The sequence below is a fragment of the Falco peregrinus genome, chromosome 1 (assembly GCF_023634155.1).
Source record: "Falco peregrinus isolate bFalPer1 chromosome 1, bFalPer1.pri, whole genome shotgun sequence".
Taxonomy (NCBI): Eukaryota; Metazoa; Chordata; class Aves; order Falconiformes; family Falconidae; genus Falco; species Falco peregrinus.
Window position 1 is genome coordinate 79,356,052 of NC_073721.1, and position 12,619 is coordinate 79,368,670.

Genomic DNA, 12,619 nt, shown 5'->3' on the forward strand with positions numbered 1-12,619 from the left:
TTCGCTTAGAGATACGAATGTGAGTTTTCTTCTGTAGTTTCTAGTGCAGTTGCTGCTTTCGTACTTAAGGGGGTGGTGTTAGTAATGCTTCTGTGAGATTTTATGAAAACAAGTAGTGGGGATACAGGCTCCTAATCTCATGTAAAAGGTAGAAGGAACAGTGCAGTTGTAGTCTTTGGGATATCAGCAGACCCACATAGATAAAACGCTGGAGTCAGTCTTGCTTTTGGGGATATGAACATGGTTTCTTTCTTGTGTCAGTGACTGTTATGGTTCAGAGTATGATAAAGCATTAACCTGGTGACACTGCTGTCCCCTGTCTCCATTGTCATGGAGGACCTGTAATCATAATGCTACATGATTTTCACATGTACTTCTGCAAAAAAACCAGACGGCTAGAGAATGTTGCATCTTTGAGTTACAGTCTACTTTAAACAGGCAAGAGAAATAAAAATAAAAAAACCAAACAAAACCCTCTACAACTCTTGCCCAGTTCAGTCTTCTCAATCTGTGCAGTAACTACACTTCAGTGTTTTTTACTTGGAAACTGAGAAGCGTAGCACTTGCTGTAAGGTACAAATTCAGTCAACTGTAAGAAACTGACTGTAGAACTTAAAAGCAAAAAGGAATGGCCACAACAGTAGCAGAAGATTGCTCCTAAAGGTTTCTGTGTGCCATTGTAGTCCAGAATGTTATGCATATGATGAAAATACAGATTTCAAGAATTATTCTGCTTGTTCCTGGAGACTTTTATTTGTTTTTGTTTGCTACTAGCTTTTGTTAATACATTAATTTCTGTGACAGCACACATGATATAGCAGCTGTGAGTAGAGTGGTGGTGCTGGGTTATATTATTGGTTATGCTGATACCTGTTGGTTCAGTTATACACAAAATTGCCTCCTTCTCCCACCCAGGCTAGCTACCCCATTCTATGCATGAGAGTTTATTCACATTGACTTATTTTTCTACTTCACAGGACATACTTTAATCATATGCAGTGTTTCTCAATGAATTACTCAGAGGAAAGGAATTTAATGTTTTTGTGAAAGGTTTCTTTGTTATATCTTCAGTTGTCATCATAATGTATGCTGAACTTAAATCTCAGTGAGAATTTTTCAGTTTAGTCTTTAACTTCAAGTTATGTCCCTACATGTTCTTAAAGTGCTTAAGTAATGAATACTTTGTTTGTCTAAAGCTGGTGGAAATTATTGAAGCTGAATTCTGTTCATGGTTATGTGTGGTTTTTTCCTTACCTGGTTTTGCCTTAGCATGATTGGTAAATACCAGGTCAGAGAGGGCTCTGTAAACAGACATCAATAAAAGCATGCTTATGTCTTGCTGCTGAGCTGTACCAAAATGATGGCTTTTCACTTCTTTCCTCAGTTTGCTGGAGTTGGACCACTTAGCAGTTGTTCTGCTAATTCCAGGCTTGTTGTCTCTTATTTTTACTGAGGTAGTAAGTTCCTAACTTCAAACCTTTTTTCATCTCTCTGGCATAGGAAGGTTCAGGGGCCTTTTGTATGCTCTAGAATGGTTCCCAAGGTCGTACCTTTACGCCTCTCTGAGATGAAAACAACTTGAAATGTCATGCTGTAGGTTAAATGGTATTTCAGGTCCTTTAGTCTACAGACAGTTTGTTTATAACATCTTAGATTGATTTCCATACATTATGGAAATTGTTAGATGTTGGTCTTACTGCATGAGATATTTCTGTGAGACTAGTTGTCAATTAAAGTAAGTCCTGCAGTGTTTCTGTTCACTTCTGTCCCCTTCTCTAGAGGAGCTTCATCTTCAGTTTCTTCAGTCCAGATAGAGAAAGGTTGTGCATATGTTTTCTCCAGTAGAATGTTGGAGTGAGCTTGCCACAGCTCTGAAGCATTGAGTGTTGTAAGGCAGTTTATCTTTGGGAAGGAGCAGAGAGGGTCTGTGTCAAATGACACTGCAGTTACTTCTGTTCTGAAGTCTCCTGGATCAAGATGGCTGAAGAAAACTGTACTGGGAGAAGAAAAAGGATGCCTGAGGTTCTCCCTCTTTGCAGTTAATAAACAATGTTAGGTTGGATCCCTGAACTGTGGTCCCCAACTCGTTTCCCACCCTGTTGTACTAATGGACGGGTCCAACTTGCTTTTGTTTTATAATTAAAGCCTTTGACATGCTGAATTACAGTTTGGTGATGTTGATCTAGAAAATACTTTCAAATCAATACTTACTAATCCTGAAAGGGTGAAGTCACTAGGACATAATAAAAAAAAGTATATAGTACCTCAAAATATTTATTGGTAGGGCCTGTAAATTAGAGGAAGGGAAGTTATTTTCTGGTAGAAAGTGGTTTGCATCAGTTGGAGAGATGCCATGGCCCTGTATGTCTCTGCCTTTCTGATAACTTTTACAACAAACGGTGTGTGGCTTTCTTGGTTAACCTGTCCCTTTGTTCATAGATCAGTATAAGGAAAAGATCTGGAGTGCTTTCCCTGCTCTTTGAAAGAGTTTTTTAGTACTTTTTCTATTGATTTTTTTTTCTTGGTATTATAGTTGAACAGGTGGTCTGAAAGTTTGTGTGTTGGCATTTCAGAATGCCTTGTAGTTCTTAAGTCTTCTACAGTTTGTGTTGGTTGGTGACAGGCAGCACCTTCTGTGACAGTATATGTATATATAGGGTGCTCCAGCTCTGACTGAGCTTCCTGTGTCAAATCGGCAGTATTCCTCTGAAATACTGGGATGTATTTGACCCCCTGATTTGAAAAAGGAAAAATTGTTTTGAACATACACATAGCATAGACAAACTTCTGTTTAACTGCTAGGTTAATATTTGTGGTTGTTCTGTTTTGTTTTCATTTTTCTTTCTCTTATGTCTCCCTCAGTGACCCCGGTGGAGGGATAGAGATGTCAGAGTTCATACGAGAAGCAACTCCCCCTGTTGGCTGTAGTTCACGCAATTCTTACGCTGGGGTAGATCCAAACAACCAGGTAAGAATTAAAGCCGCTGCAGTTGTTGCTTTAGTACCACTGGCTTTGCAATCTGTAGAGTAATCTTTGCTGATTTTTTTCCTATTATTTTACTTTTTTTTATTAGGATAAACAACTTGCCTTTCTGTATTTCTTAACTGCTCATTAGGGTGGCATTGCACTCTTCCAGCTGCATAGCTCTTACTCATCCCGTCTTGGGTTCATTTTAGGAATATCTGGATTTTTATATGGCAGCCTACTGTCCCATCAGAAAGTATCCACTTAAGCTCAGTTAGCTTTCTTCTGATTTAGTAAACAAAAACTGGCTCAGAGTGTGGTCAGATGAGTACTGAGACCCACTGTGTACGGCTTCCTTCTTTCTTTTCGTGTCAGTGAGCTGTTAGATAGCTCAAGCTGTAACTTCATCCGTATGTTCTAACTTTGTTTTCCTCCCTTATGTTTGTTTGATCTATCATTTAGATGCTTATCTCTTGCAATGCCAAGTGGCTTTCTGAAAGTTGTTACTGCTGACAGGTCAGACTCTGCAGTCAAAAATGTTAGTATGTTGAAGTACAAAGCAAGATAAACTGGTAGAAATGGAAAAACTAAAACTATTTTTGGATGACCTCTGTGAAAGTTAAGTATTTTGATACTTAACAGGGTTGGGAGGAAAGCAATAAATAGGTGCTGCTGTGCACCAGATGAAAGTGCTGAAGAACTTGGCTTTATTAGATTTTAATGCAGCTTCATTATGCTCTAGTTGCCTTGTAATTGCACTTGGGAAGTTGTTCTGTTCCCTTATGTGTGCTAGATTTATGTATTCAACTTCTATAGCACTGCATGTGCTTCTGTTTGACTTGTGACGTTTAGCCAGTTGTGGCATCTTTCTTTCACCACTCTTCATGAGGACAAGTAGATTGACTGGCCAGACTGTATGGTTACATTGACAATGAGCAATGCAGTGCCATGTTAAAAATACAGAAGCTATTTTTGAATGATGTGGAAATCCTTGGTGTGGTATTACAGTGTTAAGCCCTAATTAGCTCTCTGAGCAAGCAGTATATAATATAGTGCAGTGTTATGCTAATGTTGGCGTTTTATCTGTTATGCAGCATAGATACTCTAGGAGATTTTGTCCTTTGAAGAGAGCAGATACGTGGTAGTATTCAAAGGAATAGGAAGTGATGGTCCATGTAGGAAGACAGAACTATGCTAGGGGTCATGTTTCTTTCACTGGTCTTTAGAAAAAAATTTCCAAACATACTCAAACAGTTCTAATGTTAAAGCATGTGAAGAAGTTGTGTTCTTTCCTGTGTGCTCTAATGCTGACACTACAACACAGTTAAAGCTAATGTGAAAGGAAGTACAGTGTTTAAAATGTGTTTATGCTGATAAAACTAGTGTTCACTACTCCCCTGTGTGATTGAATTCACAGCATCAAAAGGGTATGTGAACAGTAAGCATCTGAGTTTTGTTTGGTTTTTTGTGCAAAATAGTTTTCCCATGCTGATACACTTGCATTCAGCAAGGTGTGTTCCTGAAGGAAGAAAAGTTGAGATGTGGCAAAATGGCTAAAAGTGTGTGTGACAGTGTAGTAAAGAAAATGCATTAAACTCTTGACTGTGTTTTTGCATTACATGTAGTAAAGCTGTTGTTAGTATGGCTGAACAAAATCTGCATACATTTTCAGATTACCATAAATTTGCTGTGTTTACAGAGAAGAGTTAGTAGAACTACGCTCTCTTCCTCAGAATCATTTGAACTAGAGATGTTTTGAAAAAAAATCATCCCCAAAAGTGTAAAGTCAAATTGCCAATATTTTACTGTATCTTGGGTTCAGATTTTGCTTTTAAGCGTTCTTCTATCTTATTTCAGAGTAGTTTAATTATTTGACAGGCACACTTTTGTGTGCTCTTCAGAGTTCTTTGAGAGAGATGGTATTGGAAATATTATTGAAGGAAAGACTAAATTCTGTTTAGCACCTCTGCAGAATAATGTGCTACAGATTACAGGACATAGGTAGAGAGGCAGACTGAAAACCTAAACAGCTAGCTAGTTTTCATATGAGGGGGTACGTACCTGCTGGTTGGCCATAGAACACGGCTGTAAAGCAGACACCATAAATTTGAAATGCGATTGTAACTGATATCCAAGAATAGATAAGGAATACTGCAGTCTTCCACTAACCAGTTTACTTGCTTTGAGGTAACTGTAATCTGTGTACTTGGAAGCTGTCTTCAAAAGAAAAACTGTGTTTGCAGGAATGAGAGGGAGCAATAAAATACAGTAAAATATTTAGGTTCAATTGATTTAAGTGTGTTCAGCTGCCAGTAGGGATCATCCTGTCATATATCCTGCTTATGCTGCTTGCTGTTGCTTTCCACGTACCAACACTTAGGTTCTTGTGGTTACCTGGTCATTGGACCAATTCTTGAGAAACCTGAAAATTCACCCTGGTAAAAATATGTATCTTTTCCAATGGGAGCAGTTTCTGAGTTTAGCTTGATGTTTACTATGTTGAACAGGTAAGTTTTATATTAATGTGGTGTTTTCCTTAAGCATTTTAGGCAACTGTGATCACTGCATTAAACATGCAGTTTTACAACAGCAGTTATTAGTATACCATCTTGTTACCACATGAAATACTTTCTAATCTAGGACTTTTTCTTGAAACTGCTTTTAAAATCAGCACAGCAAAATCTCCCAAGTACACTTCCTATAAAACAGAATAATGTGGTGATATAGTTGGATGCATAATTAGATTCCTTGTCATCTTTGTTTGCAGTGGAAACATTCAGAGTCAGAAAGGTTTTTACAGCATTGTGCTTTTGGATGCTTTTGTGCCTTGGAAAATCTCTCCTAAGTGTATAGGCAAATGCATGTATTGCAGTTATAGGAAACAGTAGTTGGGTAATTCCTGAAAGTTTACAGCTTTTTACGTAATTCCCTGTTTCTAGGTTGGATCTGGGTTATCTCGTCTAGGAACAGCAGCAACCATCAAAGGTGAGATTTTTGGCTGCTACTTAAAATTACCTTGCAGTAGCACTTCAAATCACTATTGCTTACTATGTTTTTTCCAAATATGGTCTACCTTGTTAATGTGAAGTACAAAGTTTACTAAACAGAAAAAATCTTTCTTGGAGTTGCAAGTTATGTGTCTAAAACGCTAGGAGATAATAACCTTGAATCCATGCTCTTGTTTTCAATGTAATAACAGGTTTTACTTTTGCTTGTCAATACAAAGCCAAGGGGTTGGTTTTAGTGGACTTCTGCTTACTATTTTGAATTCTGAGCAACCAGAATTTTGTATTTCAATGACTTTATTATTTCTAGTTGTTTGGCATCTAGCAAAAGTATTGTCCAGGACAGCCCTTGTCAACTCCTCTGAGATGAAAAGATAAATTATTTGTAATATGCAAAGTGGCTATCTTGTAATTTAAGCCAATAATAAGACAAAAGAAAATGAGATACAAGTTTTTGTCACCTTCCTGATTTTTTCCTTACCTTTATGTTTACAAGTATTTTGTTATAATCTTACCCCTCTTTTATTGGCAACCATGCAAAAAGGAATTATCAAACAGATACATCGTTTAAAAAAAAGTTACTTTCCATTGCATTGTGTAAGATACTTTTCCAGCACTTCATAGAAGATCTCTGTAGTGGAATGAAAACTATCTTATATAAAACATAAAAGAAATAGGATAGGCAATACTACTAAAACATAAAAGAAATCTTGTGTTACTTGTAATAATTGTTATTAACCTCCAAATTAAGAAACAAAAAAAATGGTCTTTCATGACAGGTGAGAAATCTGCAGTGTGTATAGTTGTATGTGCTAATACTTTGAGCACTACTACTCTTCTTTCTTAAAATTCACAGGAGATACTGACACTGCCAAAACCTCTGATGATATCAGTTTAAGTCTTGGCCAGAGTTCTAGCCTATGTAAAGAAGGGAGTGAAGAACAAGGTAAAATTTCTTCTGCATATTAAACATGGTATTTTGTTACCAAAGACAGTTTGCTTAACATGCTAAATAAATTTATGCAGTTTGTTGATAAACTCAAAGAAAGGGTATCTTGGAGCTCTGTTTAATTTCTCAATTACTCTTAGTTCCTCAGGTGTGTAGCTTGAATACTTTTAACTTTATTCTTTGACTGCATGTTTCTTGTTCTGGCATATTCTAGCAGGCAGTAAATATTTTCTCTCTCCTTACTACTGAAAGATAGCTAGCTTACATGTCTCTAGAGGATCTGTTTCATACTGAAGTTGGCCTGGGATTTGTGGACTTCATTGTAGACTAATTTGCTTTGCTTCACTTTACAGTACAAATGATTTTTTTTTTTTTAAATCAGGCATGTCTTTCTGTAAAGTAAATAATCCTGCACAGAGTTCTGTGTTTCTGGAGCTATAGACAGCTTGCATATTGGAAGCAATCAGAGTCCTGTAATTGTTTCTTTCCTAGTAAGGAAATTGCTAGCTTGTATTCTTCAGTTGTCCAATCTTGTTTCAGATCTCACTTTTTGTTTAGCTTCATTGCGAGGAAGAAGTCTGAGACTGAAACAGAGCATAAAACTGTAAACCTTTTGTTTGCTAATTTTAAAGTACCTGGTGGTTAGCGGGAAGTTAACTCTGCCAATACTATAGTTCATTTTGGCCAACCTAATGGGACTGATGGGTTTCTTTCAGTTGTTACCATGTGATTCAGTGCAGAAAGTGTGTTTAACATAGAGGATTACAGGTGACTGTGCTGTTGTAATAGGCAGCAGGGTTCTACTGTTTTCAGCTGAGTAATGGAACTGTTTGTGAAGCTTCTTAAATCACACATGTGGAAATACATTGTACAAAAATTTAGCAGTTGTAGTAATTTAACTTGGCCTCCAGATCTTGTATTTTTAATGACAGTACAAAAAGGGAAGGTAGCCTTTCAATGCTGCCTGCAGGTGGACGCTTTTATGGGAGACTGCCTGTAATGGATAACAAATAATTGTTCTGACTGAAAGCTAACAGCAAATCTTCATGACTTGCTTTAACAGCACCAGTGTTAGAGGTAGTAAAACTCAGTAACATTGTAGGGAGTTTCATTATAGTATCAACAGAGCTGTGCCAGTGCCTGCGTCCTTGCCAGCTGTGAACTTACCTGGTATCTAGTAGGAAAGGTGATTTTTGTTGCGTTTTTTTGTGCCTTCAAACTAATAGGTTTTACTCAGTTTTCTTTGATAATTTTAAACTATGATACAGTTTACTGCTTGTAGGAAATAAGAGGCAGGGTACCCTTTCAAAGTTAAGAAGCTTCGGCATATATCAAAATATTGTCTGAGACACACAAGCAGTAGAGGAGGCTGGGGACTTGTCAGAATTGTGTTGTCTTATTAGGTGCTTAGATCAAGCTGGTGTTGATGGTTTCTTTTTTTATATTAAAAAACAAGGCTCTGTCACATTTGCTCAGATGCTAGGAAATATTTTAAATGGTAATGTGATGCATAGTACTTGCAAATGGATTTGTCAGTTTACTTATTTGATATAAACAAGCAATTGTAAAGCAGATTGTATATAACTTTCATGAATGTTCTACATGAATATTTTTAAATATGTACTTAAACAGATTTGGCAACTGATCGGAAGCTTTTTCGTCTGGTGTCGAATGACTCGTTTGTCTCCATCCAACCTTCGTTATCCTCTGGACAGGATTTGCCAAGAGACAACAGCGACAAAGTGTGCCTCTCGAACAACCAGCTTGTGGACCAGTCTAAAACCAGTGCATGTGACACAGAAGTAGCTTCGCTTGTAACTCTACATTCTCACTCCTATAGGAAGGATCATAGACCACGAGGTGTACCAAGGACTTCTAGCTCTGCTGTTGCTTTTCCAGATGCTGCACTAAATGACTTCCCTCTCTATCAGCAAAAACGAGGACTAGATCCCGTAAGTGAGTTAGAAGCTTCAAAGCCTCCTTCTGGATCCAGAGAGTCCTTGGCTGAGAACTCTTGCATTTCAGGAGTCTTTCAATTAGATGACATTCTGAAAAGTAGCAGCCCTCAACCATTGGTGAAGAGTGGGAGGAGCAAATCCTTGAAAGCAGACAAAAGCGTGGACAGTCTGAGAAGCCTGAGTACTAGAAGCAGTGGTTCAACGGAAAGCTACTGCAGTGGGACTGATCGTGACACTAACAGTACCATTAGTAGCTATAAAAGTGAACATACTAGCTCAACACATATAGAAAGTGTGTTGTCGGAGCATGAGGAGGAGTCTCCTAGAGAAGAGAAAAAGGATGGTAAGGAAAAGGACTGTGGTGTTGACTCAGAGGATGACAGTAGTTCTACTACTGACAAAAGGACTAGTAGCGAAAGGACTGCTGTGGAAGTGAGCACTAATAGTGGTGTTCAAGAGGTAAAGGGTTCTAATGCACCTGATGAGATGCACAGTCAGAAAGGTCTTGGTGCTTCTGCTTCGGAGGAGGCCAATAAGAACCCACATGCCAATGAATTGACTACACAAGCTGACAGGCCACCTGGGAAGGCTGCTGAACAAAGAGATGAGCAGAGTGAGAAAGTAGCTGTGTTAAGAGATTCAAGAGCTTCTAAAGAAACAAGTGGAAAACAAAAAGAAGGAGATGTTCGACCAAAATCTTCCAGTCTAATACATCGAACAGCCTCTACCCACAAGTCCAGCCGGAGAAGGACAGGAAAAAAGCGGGCTAGTAGTTTTGACTCAAGTCGGCACAGGGAATATGTTTCCTTCAGAGGTGTATCTGGTACTAAACCTCATAGTGCTGTGTTTTGTCACGATGAGGACTCTAGTGATCAAAGTGACTTGAGCAGGACATCAAGTATGCAGTCAGCTCACCAGTTCAGCAGTGATAGCTCTTCCAGCACCACCTCCCATTCATGCCAGTCTCCTGAGGGAAAGTACAGTGCTATAAAGACCAAATATGTTTCTAAAGAACGTGGGGGCACAGACCCTGAAAATGCTCACAAAACCCATGTAAGCTCTGAAGGAATTAGCAAAAAACGATCTACACGTCGGACTTCTAGCACAAACAGTGCCAAGAATCGTGCCAGAGTATTAAGCCTGGACAGTGGTACTGTAGCTTGTTTAAATGACCCAAATAGTTTAATGGCACCAGGTAACATAAAACAGTTAACCACTTCAAAATCCGATTTGGAAGCCAAAGAAGGAGAGGTGCTAGATGAGCTATCTCTGTTGGGAAGGGCTTCACACTTAGAGTCAGTCACTCGTTCTAGGAATAGCTTACCGAGCCAGGCTACGTTTCCTGAAGGGGAAGAGCAAGAATCAGCAAGTGGAGGTAAGTCAATGACCTACCAGAAGTACCTTGCCCTATTTTGTTAATGAGTCTGGTATCTATGACTTAAGTTGCTACTATACTTAAGTGTCTTCCTGTTTCTTCATTCTTGCCTAGTAGAACTGACAGAGCATTTCCTTTATAATATCTTGGAAGATCTACAGAAGCGGGAGTTGGATTCAAACAAATGTATGAAACCTATAGGTAGAGGTGTTATGGATTTATAACTGGCAGTCTTTGTTAACCAGAGCTGTGTCTCAAAATTATTTGTGATAAAATCAGACCTGCTTCATTGTATTACCCCAACTTCAAATCATGTGTACTGTTTCAGAAGTTAACAATAAAAAAAAGAGACTCTTGTTGTTTGAAAGACTCTGCAGTTTAGACAAATGGGATCATGGAAGTGATTGAGTTGCTGGTGACTCTTAGATGAACTCTCTGGTATGGGTTGAGGTGGCATCCAAAAAAACAACCAACAAACCCAAAACCTTTCCATGCTGCCTTGAATTGTGCATTCTTATGATGGTCTAGTTACTAGAGTGGAATTCTAGGGATTTGATTTTGCTTAGCCTTGCCATTGTTGGCTAGACAGTGTTGTTTACTTTGGGGTTGTGGATTGTCTTTGTGTGTATTTCAGGTTTTTTTTTTTTCTTGCTATTAAGAGAACACAATAACCTTCCTGTGCTGGAGACTAATGTAGTTTCCTCTTACTTGCTGTAACTACTGCTTTGCTTGGTGCAATGTGAATGCTAAGGTTACGTGTTGTAGCTATTAGTGCAGATTAATAGGAGCATTTCTAAAATATTTTTGGAGCCCTTAATATTTTTTAGTTTATAACTTGTGACGTTTCAGTCTCTTTTCTTAGTTAGCCATATTGACTGGCTTAACCGAAAGGCTTTCTGTGTCATGGAAGATAAGTGGGTTTAAAGTACGTTTTCAGAGCAGTATGGAATTGCTAATTACCTCAGTTTGACTTTTCGGATTGCTTGAGGGGAGTACCTACCAAATAATCTGGATCTTGTTAGCTAAGCACACAAATGCTTCATAAAATGTTTTTAATACCAACATAGATATTTTCAAGAAATTGTAGCAAGTTTACTGGCCTTGTTGTTTAGACTGTCTAAGCAAAGTATAGTGACTCGTATGTGTCCCTGCCCTGACATAAGGACAAATTCTAAAAATGAGTACAGTTAATTTCTGGGGGTGCGATGTGGTGAAAAGGTGTGCTACACTGAAGTTCAGTTGTGTATTGATTATTGGTTTGACTTTTCAGTCTAATTAAGTCTAGTTTACAATTAATTCAGACCTATATAGATCCCTTCACTTAAATAGAACTCTGTGTATATTGGTACTTTCTTTGTTACTCCTGGTAAGACTTGTGCAGTAGTGTTAATGAAAGGGCCCAGGTTGCTCTTTTAGTACAAGCTGCAAGTTAAACACTTAACACACATTCTTACTATGCCTTATTAAAGTAACAGCAGCTCTTTGTTCTACTGAGAATAATTTGACTAATAAAAGGTTTCCTTTACGTATTTACTGTTTTGATCCTATGTTCTCCTTAGCACAAGATTTCATTTCATTTTGGTTTTTATTATTACAGCTTAAAACTTACGGTTCTCTCTTTGTATGCAAAGGAGGATTAATATACCCTACCTTAAAGAACAAACTTCATATGTGCTCACCAGTCATTAGTAGTCTGAAAGAATCAGTGCATGACTGATGCTGTTGCCAAGTATTTTGACTGCTCTTTTAAAGAGTGAAATGGTGGGGAAGACCAACCCTAACGCATTTAAAAGCAGTCTTAGACAGAAATCTGTAGCAGCTTAAGCAGGGAAAGTTTGATGTCATTCTTGTCAGACTATTCAGTTTCCCCTTTACACTTTGTTTACATAATGGTCATTTTGAAGTTGTTAGTATTTTTAATAAGTGGCAGGCACCCAAGTATTACTTGCCCTGTGGGTTTCAGGCTGACTTTAAGAAGCAAACTGGATTCAGGTTCCCCAGATTTGGTGACATCAAATAACATTTGCTGTATCTCATGTTTCTTACTACCCATAGAATAGGAATTATTTCCTTTGATTGTAAGTAAAGAATGTCATATTGCTTTTTTTTGAATGTAGAACAAAAATATTTATTTTTCTTAGCATTACTGAAATATTTATGCAGTCATGCCTAGGATGAAACTAGTAATTGGTTTGATTTGATCTGTTTGATCAATCTGAATAATTCTTTCATGTTATCGTAAGTTTATACTGTTCTTTCTTTTGTGTGTCTGGTGGGGTTTTTTTTGGTTTGCAAATTATATTACAAGCTTTGCAACAGCTGTATCTTTAATTGTGGCTTTTTTCTTTGGGCTTACCTGTGACTAAT

At 38.0% G+C, this 12,619-nt stretch overlaps 1 protein-coding gene across 8 annotated transcripts in view; it reads left to right on the forward strand.

Moving 5' to 3' along the window:
• The window catches only part of PCNX1 (pecanex 1), a 92,170-nt gene that overhangs the window by 11,136 nt on the left and 68,415 nt on the right, over positions 1 to 12,619 (forward strand). For 7 of the 8 annotated variants that reach the window (XM_055806543.1, XM_055806656.1, XM_055806760.1 and 4 more), the window contains exons 3-6: positions 2,863 to 2,968; positions 5,905 to 5,950; positions 6,827 to 6,916; positions 8,552 to 10,252. In XM_055806543.1, coding sequence (XP_055662518.1) covers positions 2,863 to 2,968; positions 5,905 to 5,950; positions 6,827 to 6,916; positions 8,552 to 10,252 — 1,943 coding nt within the window. The remainder of the gene's footprint in view (positions 1 to 2,862; positions 2,969 to 5,904; positions 5,951 to 6,826; positions 6,917 to 8,551; positions 10,253 to 12,619) is intronic. The other variant, XM_055806716.1, reaches the window with a different exon arrangement.